Consider the following 13,852-nt stretch of genomic DNA (forward strand, 5'->3'; position numbering starts at 1 on the left):
TCTACAATAAGTCAATATATCTGTATTTGTTGATGCAATTTGACCTTATATTAAGCATCTACTGTGTGAAAAACTCTGTATTAAACACTGGAGAGGATCCAATATAAAACTGTTCTAAATTGTAAGTGGTGTGTGAATGTGTGTATGTGTCTGTCTGTGTACACTCACACTCATATATGTAGAAGCAAGGAGACAAGTGTGTGACTATTATTGCGTTGGGCAAAAATTTTGGTTAGTGAATGCATTATTCAATAAAATTCTTGGTGAATCTGAAAAACATGTCTTATTTTTACTTAAACTCCAGCAAGCTTATTGGCCAAGCTAATACATTACAAAGTAATGCAAAGTAAGTATCATAAAGGAGATACAAAAACCCCAAACACCACAAGGCTTCCAAAAATGTAGGGGACTCTATTCACTTAGAGGATTGGGAAAGATTTCTTGGAGAAAGGTCTGTCTGAGGAGAGCTTTGGAAGATAGACATGTTTTTCATGGATGATGAAGGTGGGATGTTTGTTGAACTTCAAAAAACTCAGAAATAGTTGTTTTAAGCTGAATCTGTCCCTGACTTTTACTGATGGGAGACATTCTTTCTCTTCCCAAAGTGAAGAATTGGATAATCTCATCAAAATGAATAAAAGTTTGAGTAGGTAAGATCTTTTTTTTTTTCACTTTATTACTGAATTCACTTTGGTACTTTTCAGTAGTTTTGAGCTTGAGGACCCATATACTGGGCTAGTCAAAAGTGTCCTACAAATCTTGAACAAAAACCTTGCAGAAATCATCATTTCATCATTGTTACAAATGGTTATTGCAATTTAAAGGTACTAATATTAAAGTCTTATTGATTTTCATACACCATTGTTTAGTAAAGCAGTTATAAAAATAAACACATTTATCTTCCTAAACTTCTATTATTTAGTATGTAATTAGTTTTGTTTGGTCACTGAATGCTTTTAGTTTAATCACTACAAAACCCACTCATTTTCTTAGTTAATATTACCTGTTTATTTTGAATCATTGGTAATTGCATAATTTAAAGATCTTATTAATTGAAGCTTGAAGTGCAATTTTAGTTCTCTCTCTGTTACTTGGCCCACTAATGCATGAAATAAGTAGGTACCAGAGTGAATGAGAAACAAAGCAAATGTAAAATGAGTTCATAGATCTGATGATAAAGAGATGTGATTTTTCATACCCTGCATTGACAAAAATGATCTATTAATAAATGACTACCAACAACTCAGTGCAATTTGCTGCTTTTCAGGTTTTTTTTTTTTTTTTTTTTTTTTAATTTACAGAGAGAGGAGGTATTAGATCATGAGTCAGGTGCTCGGGCCTGGTGCACTGGGAGGACCCTGAGGAGTCGGGTGGGGAGGGAGGTGGGAGGGGGGATCGGGATGGGGAATACGTGTAACTATATGGCTGATTCATGTCAATGTATGACAAAACCCACTGAAATGTTGTAAAGTGATTGGCCTCCAACTAATAAAATAATATTAAAAAAAAAAAAAAAAAGATCAGGAATCAGACTCCACAGTCTGATGAGGCCAGGCGGGTAGAGATGCATGAAGGGAGTTGGTTCTGAAACATGGAGGGAGTGCCTGTCCCAGATGCCTGGATGTTTCTCAGCTCTAGTTGCAATGTGAGAATTTGAGCCCAGAGTTGCAGGACACTTTCAGGAAATCCTGAAACTCCAGGTGTCCACATGTCATGGCCAGCTTTGGAAATATTGGCTCATACTAAAAAAGAATAACGCTCCTTGAATGCAAACAATGGACTTATTACAGCTTGTGGCTCCCCAGTTTGTATCTTCTTTTCTTTTCTCCAAGGTCCACCTCAATTTAATATTTGAGTCTAGGAAAAAAATTGGTTTGGAATAAAGTGATTTCAGGAAGCGTGGTTCATCTTTCCCAAACAACTTCTATTTCCTGTCTCAGATATAAACTGATCTTTGCTTATATGAGTTAAGTATCCATCATTAATAGTGACAAGGTTTTTTACTCAATTCTTTTAAAGAAATCAAGGTCTTGATGGTCTCTTCAGAGCAAATCTTAAGTCAGAATTAACGGAGAAACGGTAAGTGCATCTGTCTCTAACCTGAAAATATTATCTCCCAGATTGCTTGTTTTATTCTTTCAGACATTAGCTGGAAGGGAGTTCTCTCCTCTGGCATAAAAATGTGCTAACAGATGGGGCGGTGCACTCAGTATTGTACATTTAGTTCAGACATAATTGCCCAGAAGGATTTCTGCTGCTCTATTCAGTAAGAGTAAATGAGCAATTCATGAAAATTTTTTACTGTTTCTGACCTTTCAAGATAACACATAATTTTTTTTTCAATATGCACTCTTATTTTAATTTCTTTGTGTTTTATAGAGCCAAAAGCCTTGAAAATCTCATCTTTGTGAATACCCGGACAGATAAAGATGGCAAAGGGTAAGATCTGATTGAGACTCTTACAGCCTTTTTTGATTGATTCCTAAACTGTGTGCCATTTCCTGGGGGAGACCTTCTGCTCAAAACAAGAGTCAGACAGGCTAGTGGAACAGACCCTTGATCAGGGTCAGGAGATGGGGGGCTGTCTTGGTGCTACCTCTGTCACCAGGATCAGTCAGGGCGACCCTGGACAAGTGACCTCTGTTTCCTCAATCCATAAAATGAAGGGTATGATCTAAATAGATGGTCTCCAAGTTCCCTTTTACATCTAAACGTGAAAGAAATCAAACAGATCACTAGAAGTAGTGGACAATAGGCTGGTTTAAGGACTAAATATATTCACTATAAGACATTTAGATGCCAGTAGTATAGCCCCACACCCCTGAAGTCTTTACCAGGGACTAAAGAATCTTCCAGTTGGAATGTTGATCAACTCACTTCATTTGTCTATCACTCAGATGCACGTGTAAACATCTCAACATCAAAAGCCATGTTTTTATTGACTTTGTATCATAAAAAGGGTTAATTAATGGTCAGTAACTGAACACTTAAAGAACACTTAACTTACAGTTCTAGACTGACACTGATATACAAGAAAATGAATTGCTACGGATATTATTTTTCATGCTGAAAAAAAAAATCAAACTTTTGACAATTTCATTTAAGAAAATCCCAGAACAATCAAGAATTGCATAAGGCTAAAGATTTATGAGGTCTTTACTGCTTTTTCTCCAGATTGGCTATTTTTACCTTGTATCCGGTTATTCATTAGTTTTGCCTTCCTAGCATGATGATTTCTATTGTCCTGGTTATCTTTAAAAACCATTAATCTGTGCCAATCTGTGCCCAGGCAGATATTCTAGCTTTCCTGGTCAAGCTTGGCAGTATGCCTTCTCAACCCTCTCTAACGCAGAACACTTAACAAAGTCTATATAGTAAGAAGTGTTGACAATCACCACCTCCATTCAGACATCAAATACTTATTAACAACTTATTAGTATAGCATGAATGTGCAAGCATTATTATAGGTGATTTTGGTTTTTTTTTTTTCAAATAGAGAACAGATGAAGTGAGAAAGCAGTCAATTCTCTGTAAGTGGTTATGTGAGTTTCAGAGGAGAAGATGAGATTTCAGATTTTTTAAGAAATGAAATTTGGAAAGTTCCATTAAAGTGGTGGAAATTAGGAAAAGAGAGATGAGTATCACAAATCAATCATTGTATGGGCTAGGGAAGAGGGAAAAAGGGAATGATTTGTGATCTGGGATAACTTGATAGCGACTGGGCTTTGATGCAGAAAAGACAGCTCTCAATGATGTAGTAGGGGGCAGGCATAATTCCTTTTCCTTCTTCCCTCCTTCTTCTTTATACGGAAAGAAAACCTCAGATTGTCAACAGTCTTATCACAGTGAAAGACAGAGACAGATGAAAATAACATTGAACAATTGGGGGATTTAGAGAGATTAGCTTTCATTTTCCCTGTTTTAAGCTATCAGCCTCTGAAAGTTTTATTGGTTGTGACCAATTCATATAAAGTACTGGAGTCATCATAGAGTTATTTCTACTTTTCCAAGATTGCTTTTTTATTAAAGATGACTTTTCTAAATCTTCAAAGTGTTTAGATTCAAAATGTTGATCCTCTGATTTCCACACTTGATATGAATGATTTTCACGTTTAAGGCAGACAATATCTCAACACATGTATTAAAGTTAGCTTCCCACCAACCCACCCTCAAAGGATAAAGAAAGTAAAAGTTGAAATGTGGAAAGAATTTTTAAATTGAATCAATCATGACTGAGTCATGGTTGGGTCCTCACTATAGGATAGCTAGTATATCAGCATTTGGCAGGAGAAGAGCTGCTTGAATTAAATATTTCTAAAGATTTCTGATGTTTTAGGTACTGATAACATCTTACTCCTATTGTGAGAAATCTGCTGTTGAATTTCTCTCTTTCTCTCTCCACTGCTCTGCTTTCTCCACCCCCTCCAATGTTGTAAAGAAACCAAGGCCTTGGAAGTCTTATTAAAGTTAATCAAAGGGCTGACAAAATCGAGAAAGGGTAAGTAAAGCTTCTAATGTGACGGGGCTCCCTTTTTCCATGTTAGCTTTTTACACCTCATTAGAAACGGAGTGTTATGGATTCCTCTGTTACAGATGAGCTGTTGCACTTTGGGGTCTGTCAGAGAGAGGACGTAAGGAATATGATGAATCCTGTTTCCATAAGACCACATGCTTGAGTGGCACTAATGTGCGGGAAAAGCCTGTTTGTTATTCTATATTATCTTAAATAATTTAAAAATGAGACAGATTTTCTATTTAAATTGAGCAATATAAAGGACAAAAAAGCAATGTGAGAGGTGTGTTGGTAAAGTCATTTTTTTTTTTTTTAATTTATCTGGTTGTCTTGGGTCTTAGCTGTGGCATGAGAGGTCTAGTTCCCTGACCAGGGATTGAACCTGGGTCCCCTGCATTAGGAATGCAGAACCTTAACCACTGGACCACCAGGGAAGTCCTGGGGAAGCTTTCTAAACTGTGGAAATTAATAAAGATAAGCCAAGGAAAAATTACATCACAATTTCTCCAGTCAGTTGGCCCTGGAAACATCGGACACCCTTTCAGGGATGTTCTTGTTTATACGGTTTTCAGAGAAAACTGAATGCAACCTAACTGATACAAGGTTTTCATGCTTTTCCCAAAGAAGCCAAGATCTCAAAGAGGTTATTAAAGCAAACGCCACGACAGATCAGACAAGCAGAGGGTGAGATCCAATTTTATGTTTCCGAATCTTGGTTATTTTCCCCTGGGTTAGCTGTGTGATTTTCTCAGTCCACTGAAGGGGGACATATCTTTGAGTCTGGCTCCTCTCCTCTGCGCCTGAACCCTATTGCCCCGAGCTTTACCTTGGAGAGTCTATAGTGTGTTCTATCTTAATTTAAATTTACATGGCCCAATAGAATCCTAGAGATTAACTTAACTTTTTATTGATAGAAAAGTTTTATAACAAAAATGAATTTAATACTAGTATAATAATTTTCTCCAAAAGCTTGAATTAATCATCAATAATGTGGAATGTGTATATTAAAAAATACTATGGGAATACTTTAAAACTGATATAATTTTCTTTTTTTTTTAAGAAGTAAAGACCTTGATAGCATTATCAAAGTGAATCCCAAAGAAAGTGCAAACATCACTGGGTAAGACATACTAGTGTCTTTAAATCTGATTTCTGTAAATGACAATAAGATAAAATGAGTTAGCATTTTAACTTCAGAAACATGTTTTACTAACATAGAATTGGATAATAATGAGGGGCTACATGACCTTTCACTCAGTCGTGTCTGACTCTTTGCGACCCCATGGACTGTAGCCTGCCAGGCTCCTCTGTCCATGGGATTCTCCAGGGAAGAATACTGGAGTGGGTTGCCAAGTTCTTCTCCAGGGGATCTTCCCAACTCAGACAGCGAACCTGGGTCTTCTGCATTGCAGGCAGATTCTTTACCATCTGAGCCACAGGGAAGCACAGAGTTAAAATGATTTGGCACTTTAATTTCAGAAATATGTTTTACTAGCTTGGAATTAGATAAGAATGATGGGTCACATGACCTTTCCTCCTTGCTCTCCATGAAATTGCTTATTTTTGAAGAATTGTCCCAAATGTTTGATAGGAAGTTGCCTTTTCTCCCAGATTTTGGTTTGGCTTTAGAGGTGAGTTACTGAATTGAATTTCTTTGTGTCTAAAGAAAGTACAATCTTGACATTTTAAAAGTGAGTTTTTTTTTCTTTTTTTTTATTAGTGGAAGGCTAATTACTTCACAACATTTCAGTGGGTTTTGTCATACATTGATATGAATCAGCCATAGAGTTACACATATTCCCCATCCCGATCCCCCCTCCCACCTACTTCCCCGCCCGACTCCTCTGGGTCTTCCCAGTGCACCAGGCCCGAGCACTCGTCTCATGCATCTCACCTGAGCTGGTGATCTGTTTCACCATAGATAATATACATGCTATTCTTTTGAAACATCCCACCCTCACCTTCTCCCACAGAGTTCAAAAGTCTGTTCTGTACTTCTGTGTCTCTTTTTCTGTTTTGCATATAGGGTTATCGTTACCATCTTTCTAAATTCCATATATATGTGTTAGTATACTGTAATGTTCTTTATCTTTCTGGCTTACTTCACTCTGTATAATGGGCTCCAGTTTCATCCATCTCATTAGAACTGATTCAAATGAATTCTTTTTAACGACTGAGTAATATTCCATGGTGTATATATACCACAGCTAAAATGGTCAAGGTAACCAAGAGTAAGGCTTGACTAAAATTCTTGACAATCAACTTCTCTAAGGATGGTTGCTCAGAAGGCAGTCCAGGGGAGGCGCTGGGCAGGTACACACTCTGTGAGTAAGAGCCTCTCATCCTGGTCTTGCTCGGAGCTGAGTCCACAGGCAGCAGGGCCCAGTTGCAGGACTTCTGCCATCTCCTACTGCCCTCTTTGGATTCGGGCTCTGCCCTTTCTGATATTTCTCAGTGCCTTTTAAAGGAGGAAACATGCATCTCCCCAAGAAGTAAGTCATTTATTTTCCTACCATGTTAAGGCCTTTTTCTTGCTTTTATAACTTACCATAATCTAATTATGGGCTTCCCTGTTGGCTCAGATGGTGAAGAATCTGCCTGCAATGCAGGAGACTTGGGTTCGATCCTTGGGTTGGGAAGATCCCCTGGAAAAGGGAATGGCTACCCACTCCAGTATTCTTGCCTGGAGAACCCCATGGACAGAAGAGCCTGTTGGGCTACAGTCCATGGGGTTACAAAGAGTTGGACATGACTGAGCAACTAACACACACACACAATCTAATTATATTCTAAAGGGCTTGATTTGAGGGAGTGGTTGCATTTATATGAAGACATATATTTTTCTTATTATTTTTAATACTGAAAAACTATTATTTATATTGTTACAGCCATCTAAAAATAGAACAGGCAATTATATCTGATTTCTTAGATGGAAATTTACATTATAACTGGATCCAGTATAGAACTTTAGCTATTAATAGCTTACATTACTTCAGTGAAACCCATCTGGGATATTCTAATAAGATATATCTGAGGGCAAGGTGGATTTTGTTAAATAGCAAGTAATTTAATGTATACATACACATTTTGAGAATAAAACAGAAACATGCTAAGTTTCTTGTTGATAAATTAAGAAACTTAAATGGTTTTTAGCTCAGGATATGAGAGAAGAGTTTTAATTTGCATTTATAGCTTTGAAAATTACATTGGTAGAGAATGTGTATATTTTATCGCTTCTTAATTTTTCCAATCATTGTTCACTTGATTAGTGTTTTATTTTAATGACATTCATTAAAACTCATTTCCTTACTCAAAGGAAGCAAGACCTCAATGGGCTTATTAAAGTAAATCCTGAAACAAATAAAAATATTAAGAGGTAAGTAAGTTAAATCTTTTCATTTCTCCTTTGACATTTATAAACTCACTGGAATTCTGAGTACTTGCATTCAGGAGAGCAAATTTGAATTCAAACCAAACTGAACAATTTTTTCCCAAATACATCATATTAGGCAATTCTATGTGACTGATACACAGAAGTGACCTCTTGCATTTTATTCTCAGGTGGCGTCTGCTATAAGGTATATTTTGAGAAACTTAATGGGAATTTGACTACCCTAATCTAGTATTTATTTCTTTGTGTGTATGTGTGTGTGTGTGTGTGAGCATGTATGTGTATGTACAGTGTAAATAGTAATGTCATGTATGCACACTTTATATTTAGAATGGATAACCAGCAAGGGCCTACTGTATACCACAGGGAACTCTGCTCCATGTTATGTGGCAGCCTGGATGGGAGAGAAGGTTGAGGAAGAAGGGATACATGTATATGTATGGTGAATCCTTCTGCTGTCTACCTGAAACTATCAAAACATTGTTAATTGGCTATATTCCAATATAAAATAAATCAAAAGTTTAAAAAAATATACTTTAAGTGAATTTTATTTATTAAAGATATAAAAAGTGTGTTATGTATAAATGTATGTGTGTATATATAAGTGTGTGGATATGTGTATGAGTGTGTATTAATCAGGATTCTCCAGAGAAACAAAACAGTAGAATACACAGGTAGAAAGAGAGATTTATTATAAGGAATTAGCACATACCCTTATGGATGCTGAGAGTTCCCAAGATCTATTGTTGGCAAGCTGGAGACCCAACCAGTTGTATAGTTCCAGTTCCAGTTTGAAGGCCTTAGACCAGGAGAGCCCATGTTTAAGCTTCAATTCAAGGGCAAGAGAAGAGCAATGTTTTAGGTCAAGCATTCAGGCAGGCAAAGCCTCCTCTTACCTAAGCCCTTCTGTTCTATTCAGTCCTTCAACTGAACAGCCATGGCCCACCCATGTTGGGGATGGCCATCTGCTTTACTCAGTCTACAGATTCAGATGTTAAGCCCATCCCCAAACCCCCTCACAGCACACCTGGAATAATATTTGACCAAACATCTGGGCACCCTGTGGCCTGGTCAAGCTGACATGTGAAATGAACCATCACAGTGTGGATATGAAAGTGAAAGTGTTAGCTGCTCAGCCGTGTAACTCTCTGCAATCCCATGGACTGTAGCCCACCAGATTACTCGGCCCTTGGACTTCTCCAGGCAAGAATACTGGAGTGTATACCATTCCCTTCTCCTGGGGAATCTTCCCAACCTAGGGATCAAACCCAGGTCTCCTGCATTGCAGGCAGATTATTTACCATCTGAAACACCAGGAAAGCCCATCACAGTGTGTATATTTATATATATATAAAAATGTATATGTGTGTATGTAAGTAGTATGTGTGTATAAGTGTACATGTATGTATTATGTGTAGTGTATATAAATAAGTGTATCTTGTGGGTGTGTAAGTAGTGTGTGTGAATGTGTTTATGTACAGATCGTGTGTGCATGTATACTATATTTGTGTGCAGTGTGTATGTTGTGCAATGTATGTTTAAAGACAAAGAGGTTAACAAAGTGTACTTTGTAAAAGAATAGCCCTACCCATGAATTGCCAAGGAAATCTGGAAAGCGTATGTCCTCTTGCTTTTTTTTTTATTTTTTAAAAAACAGATGGAACATATCTGAAACTGAGCTTGTTGTCATGTTGCTGAGAAGCGTACCAAGTAATTCCATGTGGTTTCTTTTGAACCTCTTTCCATTCCGTTCACTCAGTACATGATGCTATGAGTTGAACCTAAAATATTTCACTAACGCCTGCAGGCCCCGTCAGAGCCAGGGCCCGGCTGGCTGGAAGCTGGTGTGCATCGTCAGGCCGTCCTATTCTCAGCAATGCTGGTGTGGTTGCAGACTCAGTGACTCGTCGAGTTACAGACATGTGCAGTTTTGCAGCTAATAAACTGAGAAGAAAGCACTGATTTCCCTGGTTACCTAGGTGTTTCAGGGAGGGAGCTTGAGGCAGTGAAAGGGAGCAGGGAGTCTAAAGGATCAGGGTTCAAATTCTGGCTGTGTCACTTGCCCCATGCGTCAATTTAGAGATCATAATTTGGCACATTGGAGATAAATAATTAATAGCAATAATAAAGATTCACATGAATTATGTTTTCTTAATGATTTAGATGGGGCTTCCCTGGTGGCTCAGCGGTAAAAATCTGCCTGCCAGTGCAGGAGATGTAGGTTTGATCTCGGTTGGAAATATCCACCAGAGAAGGAAATGGCAACCCCCTCCAGTTTTCTTGCCTGGAGCATCCCAGGGACGGAGGAGCCTGGTAGACTACAGTCCATGGGATTGCAAAGAGTTGGACATGACTTGGCGACTAAACAACAACAAGATTTGGACACTTTTAAATACTTAATTTACTTTGACTCTACAAGAAAAATTTATGTTTTACCTTTCTAATTTTTATTAAAGAGTATTTCAAATCATTACCTAATGTTTTTCATAGGTTGAGGGTGTGTGTGTGTATGTGTTTGCCTATGTGTACACTTGCACACACATACACACAAATGTATGCATTCACATATGTATACTTGTGTGTGCATATGTGTGTGTCCACATGTGTGAATGCATATGAGTGTATGCATATATGTGCAGACGTATGTGTGATTGTATACATCTGTACAAATGCTTGTGTGTGCCTGAATATATGTGAGTATATCCATGTGCTTTTGTATGTATATAAGTACCTATGTGCACGATTGTGTATGTGTGTGTACTTGTGTGTATGTGTGTAAGAGTGTTGCAATCTTTGTGTCTATTCGTGTATTTGTATATGTGTGCTTCCTGGGAGCTTTAAGGGCAGTAGTCTTCTTTTTTTACTTTCACTAAGCACCATTAAACTCTGTGGATCTCTTAAAAATAAAATAAGATTGTCTCCCTTCCTTATTAAAAAACTTCCAAAGTTCTCTTAATTCAGGTAGAATTAAGTTCTAAACTTGAGCAATGGCCTTTCACATGTTCAGTAAAGTCCAGCCAAACTTACCTCTTTTCTATCCAGCCTCACTCCTGCGTTAACACTTCTGTTACCTTCTCAAAGAGATTGTTTCTAACCAGTGAATATAATTACATCACCACGCCCTTCTCCAAACCTAGCATCACAGGCACCTGGCACTGATTTTTAGGACCATATGTTATTATCTAGAATTGTAACATTCACTTACATGTTTGATTGCATGTGGCCTGCCTCTCGCCAAGTTAGGATGGAAGCTTCTCTTTAAAGTTTACTTGTTTTAATTTATTATTTTTGACTGCACTGGGTCTTTGTTGCTGCACGTGAGCTTTCTCTAGCTGCAGGGAGTGGGGCCTACGCTCCCGGCGCAGTGCATGGGTTTCTCCTTGAGGTGGCTTCTCTTGTTGTGGAGCATGGGCTGTAAGGCTTGTGGCCTTTAGTACTTGTGGCTTGTGGGCTCTAGAGTGCCAAACTCTAGTAATTGCGGTGCCCTTAGTTGCCTGCGGGCTTCCCTGCTGGCTCAGACGGTAAAGTGTCTGCCTGCAGTGCGGCAGATCCGGGTTCAATCCCTGGGTTGGGAAGATCCCCTGGAGAAGGAAATGGTAATCCACTCCAGTACTCTTGCCTGGAAAATTCCATGGTCTGAGGACCCTGGTAGGCTACAGTCTATGGGGTCGCAAAGAGTCGGACATGATTGAGCGACTTCACTTTCACTTTCACTTTAATTGCCTGCAGCATTGTAGGATCGTCCCAGACCAGGGATGGAAATAGTGTCCCCTGCATTGGCAGGCAGATTCTTAATCACCAGACCACCAGGGAAGTCCTGGAATGGATGTTTCTTTAGGTTTAAGCCTGTCTGTATCGTTCACAGCTATCCCAGCACTTGGGGCCATGGTAGGCTTTCCGTAACTGTTTGTGGATTGAAAGACTGCATAAATATTGAAGAGATATACACTATGAGGCACTGCTTCCCTCCGTGGAGCTCAAAATATTATCTTCCATTATACTTTAACTAGCACATTCTTCTTTATTGAGTTTATGAACCTTAAAATTTACACAACCCTCTGTATGCTTTTTTCAAAATAAAGAGATCAAGGTCTCCAACAGAAACAACACAGATATTACAAGGGAGGAGTTGCAATGTTTAAACTGTGGGATTTCTTCTTGAGTACTCAAATGAGTACTACTGTTTCTAGTACTCAAAATACTAGAAACAGAATCCTGGGAATACTTTTTTTCTCAGTCACTGGTATTCAAATTCCACATATTTTGTTTAGACCACAAAGGGTTAAAACAATCAACATAGGGTATTCTGGGGTAGAATAGTTGTTTTTTGGGGGGGTTAACAGTTTCATTATTTGCATGAAAAAGGTTCAAACTTTTTATTGCTGCTTTTAGCAAGGATGTGCACATTCTCAGACATCTGGAAATAAGTAAGAACTTGAGTCAGCATCTAGCTAGCTGCTTCCAGATATCAGTATCTTTGATGTTGCATTGATACCACCTTGGAGACTTTATGACCTGATCTTAGCAGGGCCATGGGGTATGGGGATACAGGGTGTAAATGTGCCTTCTATGGACGTTCTTTAGCCATATGGTATCCACTGTAGATCAGAGGCACATTGCCTGCCACTGGGAATGTGGAAAACACATGTAGAAGCAATAGGAAAAAGAAAAATTCCATTAAGATCAGAAGCACATATCCTAAAGGGTAACTGTAAAATATTGAGTCATTCTCAGTGACTACATGGTGTTTTACATTACAGTTTTACATTGTAACTTACATTTCAAAAGTTGATAGATTTTAATCTTCTTATTGTTTATTGCCAACACAACCAGTCAAAATTTGTAGCTTTAATACCCAGTAGGTACCAGCAGGAGATAACAGATTGTATATTATGGACTTTAACAAATTGCTTCTTGCTATTGTTGTTCAGTCGCTGAGTCATGCATGTCTGACTCTGCAACTCCATGGACTGCGGCATGCCTGGCTTCCCTGTCCTTCACCGTCTCCAGGAGCCTGCTCAGACTCATGTCTATTGAGTCGGTGATTCCATCCAACCATCTCATCCTCTGTCATCTCATTCTTCTTCTGCCTTCAATCTTTCCCAGCATCAGGGTCTTTTCCAATGAGTTGGCTCTTCACATCAGGTGGCCAAAGTATTGGAGCTTTGGCTTCAGCATCAGTCCTTCAAATGAATGTTCAGGGTACACTTATCTAAATCCAGTGTTTAAATAGCAAATCTGCTAACGGCTGACAATTTTACAAAATGAGGGTTCTCCAAAGTTCAAAATTTCCACAGCATGTTGGAAGCTGATGGGTAGAGTTGTGCCTTGCGGAATGTTCCAGGAACGTATACACAGACTATTACAGAATATGTTTAGAGCCCCTGGAAAAGGCTAAGGGCATAGCATTCAAAGAATCGAAGCAGAGTCCTATCTCAGTGTTTGCTAGTGCCTGATGGCTCCAAGATTAAAATATGGTCTCTCTGAGTCTCAATGGGTTTCAGAGATGTATAAATCCCTACGTACTTCTGTGTGCCTTTAACAATCTTCAGCTCTTTGGCATGATCTTAATGTTTACACTGTTTCTGAGTTTTAATGAATAGTTTTATCAACTTGGTTGTAATCTGTTATTAACTTTACTATTTTTTCTATGTTTTAAAGGGGCCAGAGTCTTGATAATCTCATCCAAGTGACCCCTGAAGTTAACAGAAGTAACCCAAGGTGAGGATTATACCTTAATCTTTCTTCCTTCCCATCAATTTGTGCATCAAATTCTGAATCAGTTTGTGGCTCTCATTAGATAAGCTGTGTTGAAAAGTGGTTTGAAGTCAAAATATCTGAATTCCACGACGTATCAGCTGGGTACGTTTGAGCAAGTCCCTTGAATACAAAGCTGAGACTTCTTTAGTTATAAAATGAAGATCATAATGTCTGTTCCACTTTTGTCA

At 38.4% G+C, this 13,852-nt stretch overlaps 1 protein-coding gene and 1 non-coding gene across 2 annotated transcripts in view; one reads left to right on the plus strand and one right to left on the minus strand.

Annotated features, from left to right (window-relative positions):
• Positions 1–13,852, plus strand: part of SCEL (sciellin) — a 204,495-nt gene that overhangs the window by 145,518 nt on the left and 45,125 nt on the right. Inside the window, exons 14-21 of the mRNA XM_065902111.1 lie at positions 606–650; positions 2,020–2,079; positions 2,380–2,439; positions 4,439–4,498; positions 5,138–5,197; positions 5,574–5,633; positions 7,830–7,889; positions 13,566–13,625. Coding sequence (XP_065758183.1) covers positions 606–650; positions 2,020–2,079; positions 2,380–2,439; positions 4,439–4,498; positions 5,138–5,197; positions 5,574–5,633; positions 7,830–7,889; positions 13,566–13,625 — 465 coding nt within the window. The remainder of the gene's footprint in view (positions 1–605; positions 651–2,019; positions 2,080–2,379; positions 2,440–4,438; positions 4,499–5,137; positions 5,198–5,573; positions 5,634–7,829; positions 7,890–13,565; positions 13,626–13,852) is intronic.
• On the minus strand, positions 4,875–4,947 carry TRNAR-CCU (transfer RNA arginine (anticodon CCU)). The gene has a single exon. It is a non-coding gene; the product is annotated as a tRNA-Arg (tRNA).

Source organism: Muntiacus reevesi, chromosome 11 (assembly GCF_963930625.1).
Source record: "Muntiacus reevesi chromosome 11, mMunRee1.1, whole genome shotgun sequence".
Taxonomy (NCBI): Eukaryota; Metazoa; Chordata; class Mammalia; order Artiodactyla; family Cervidae; genus Muntiacus; species Muntiacus reevesi.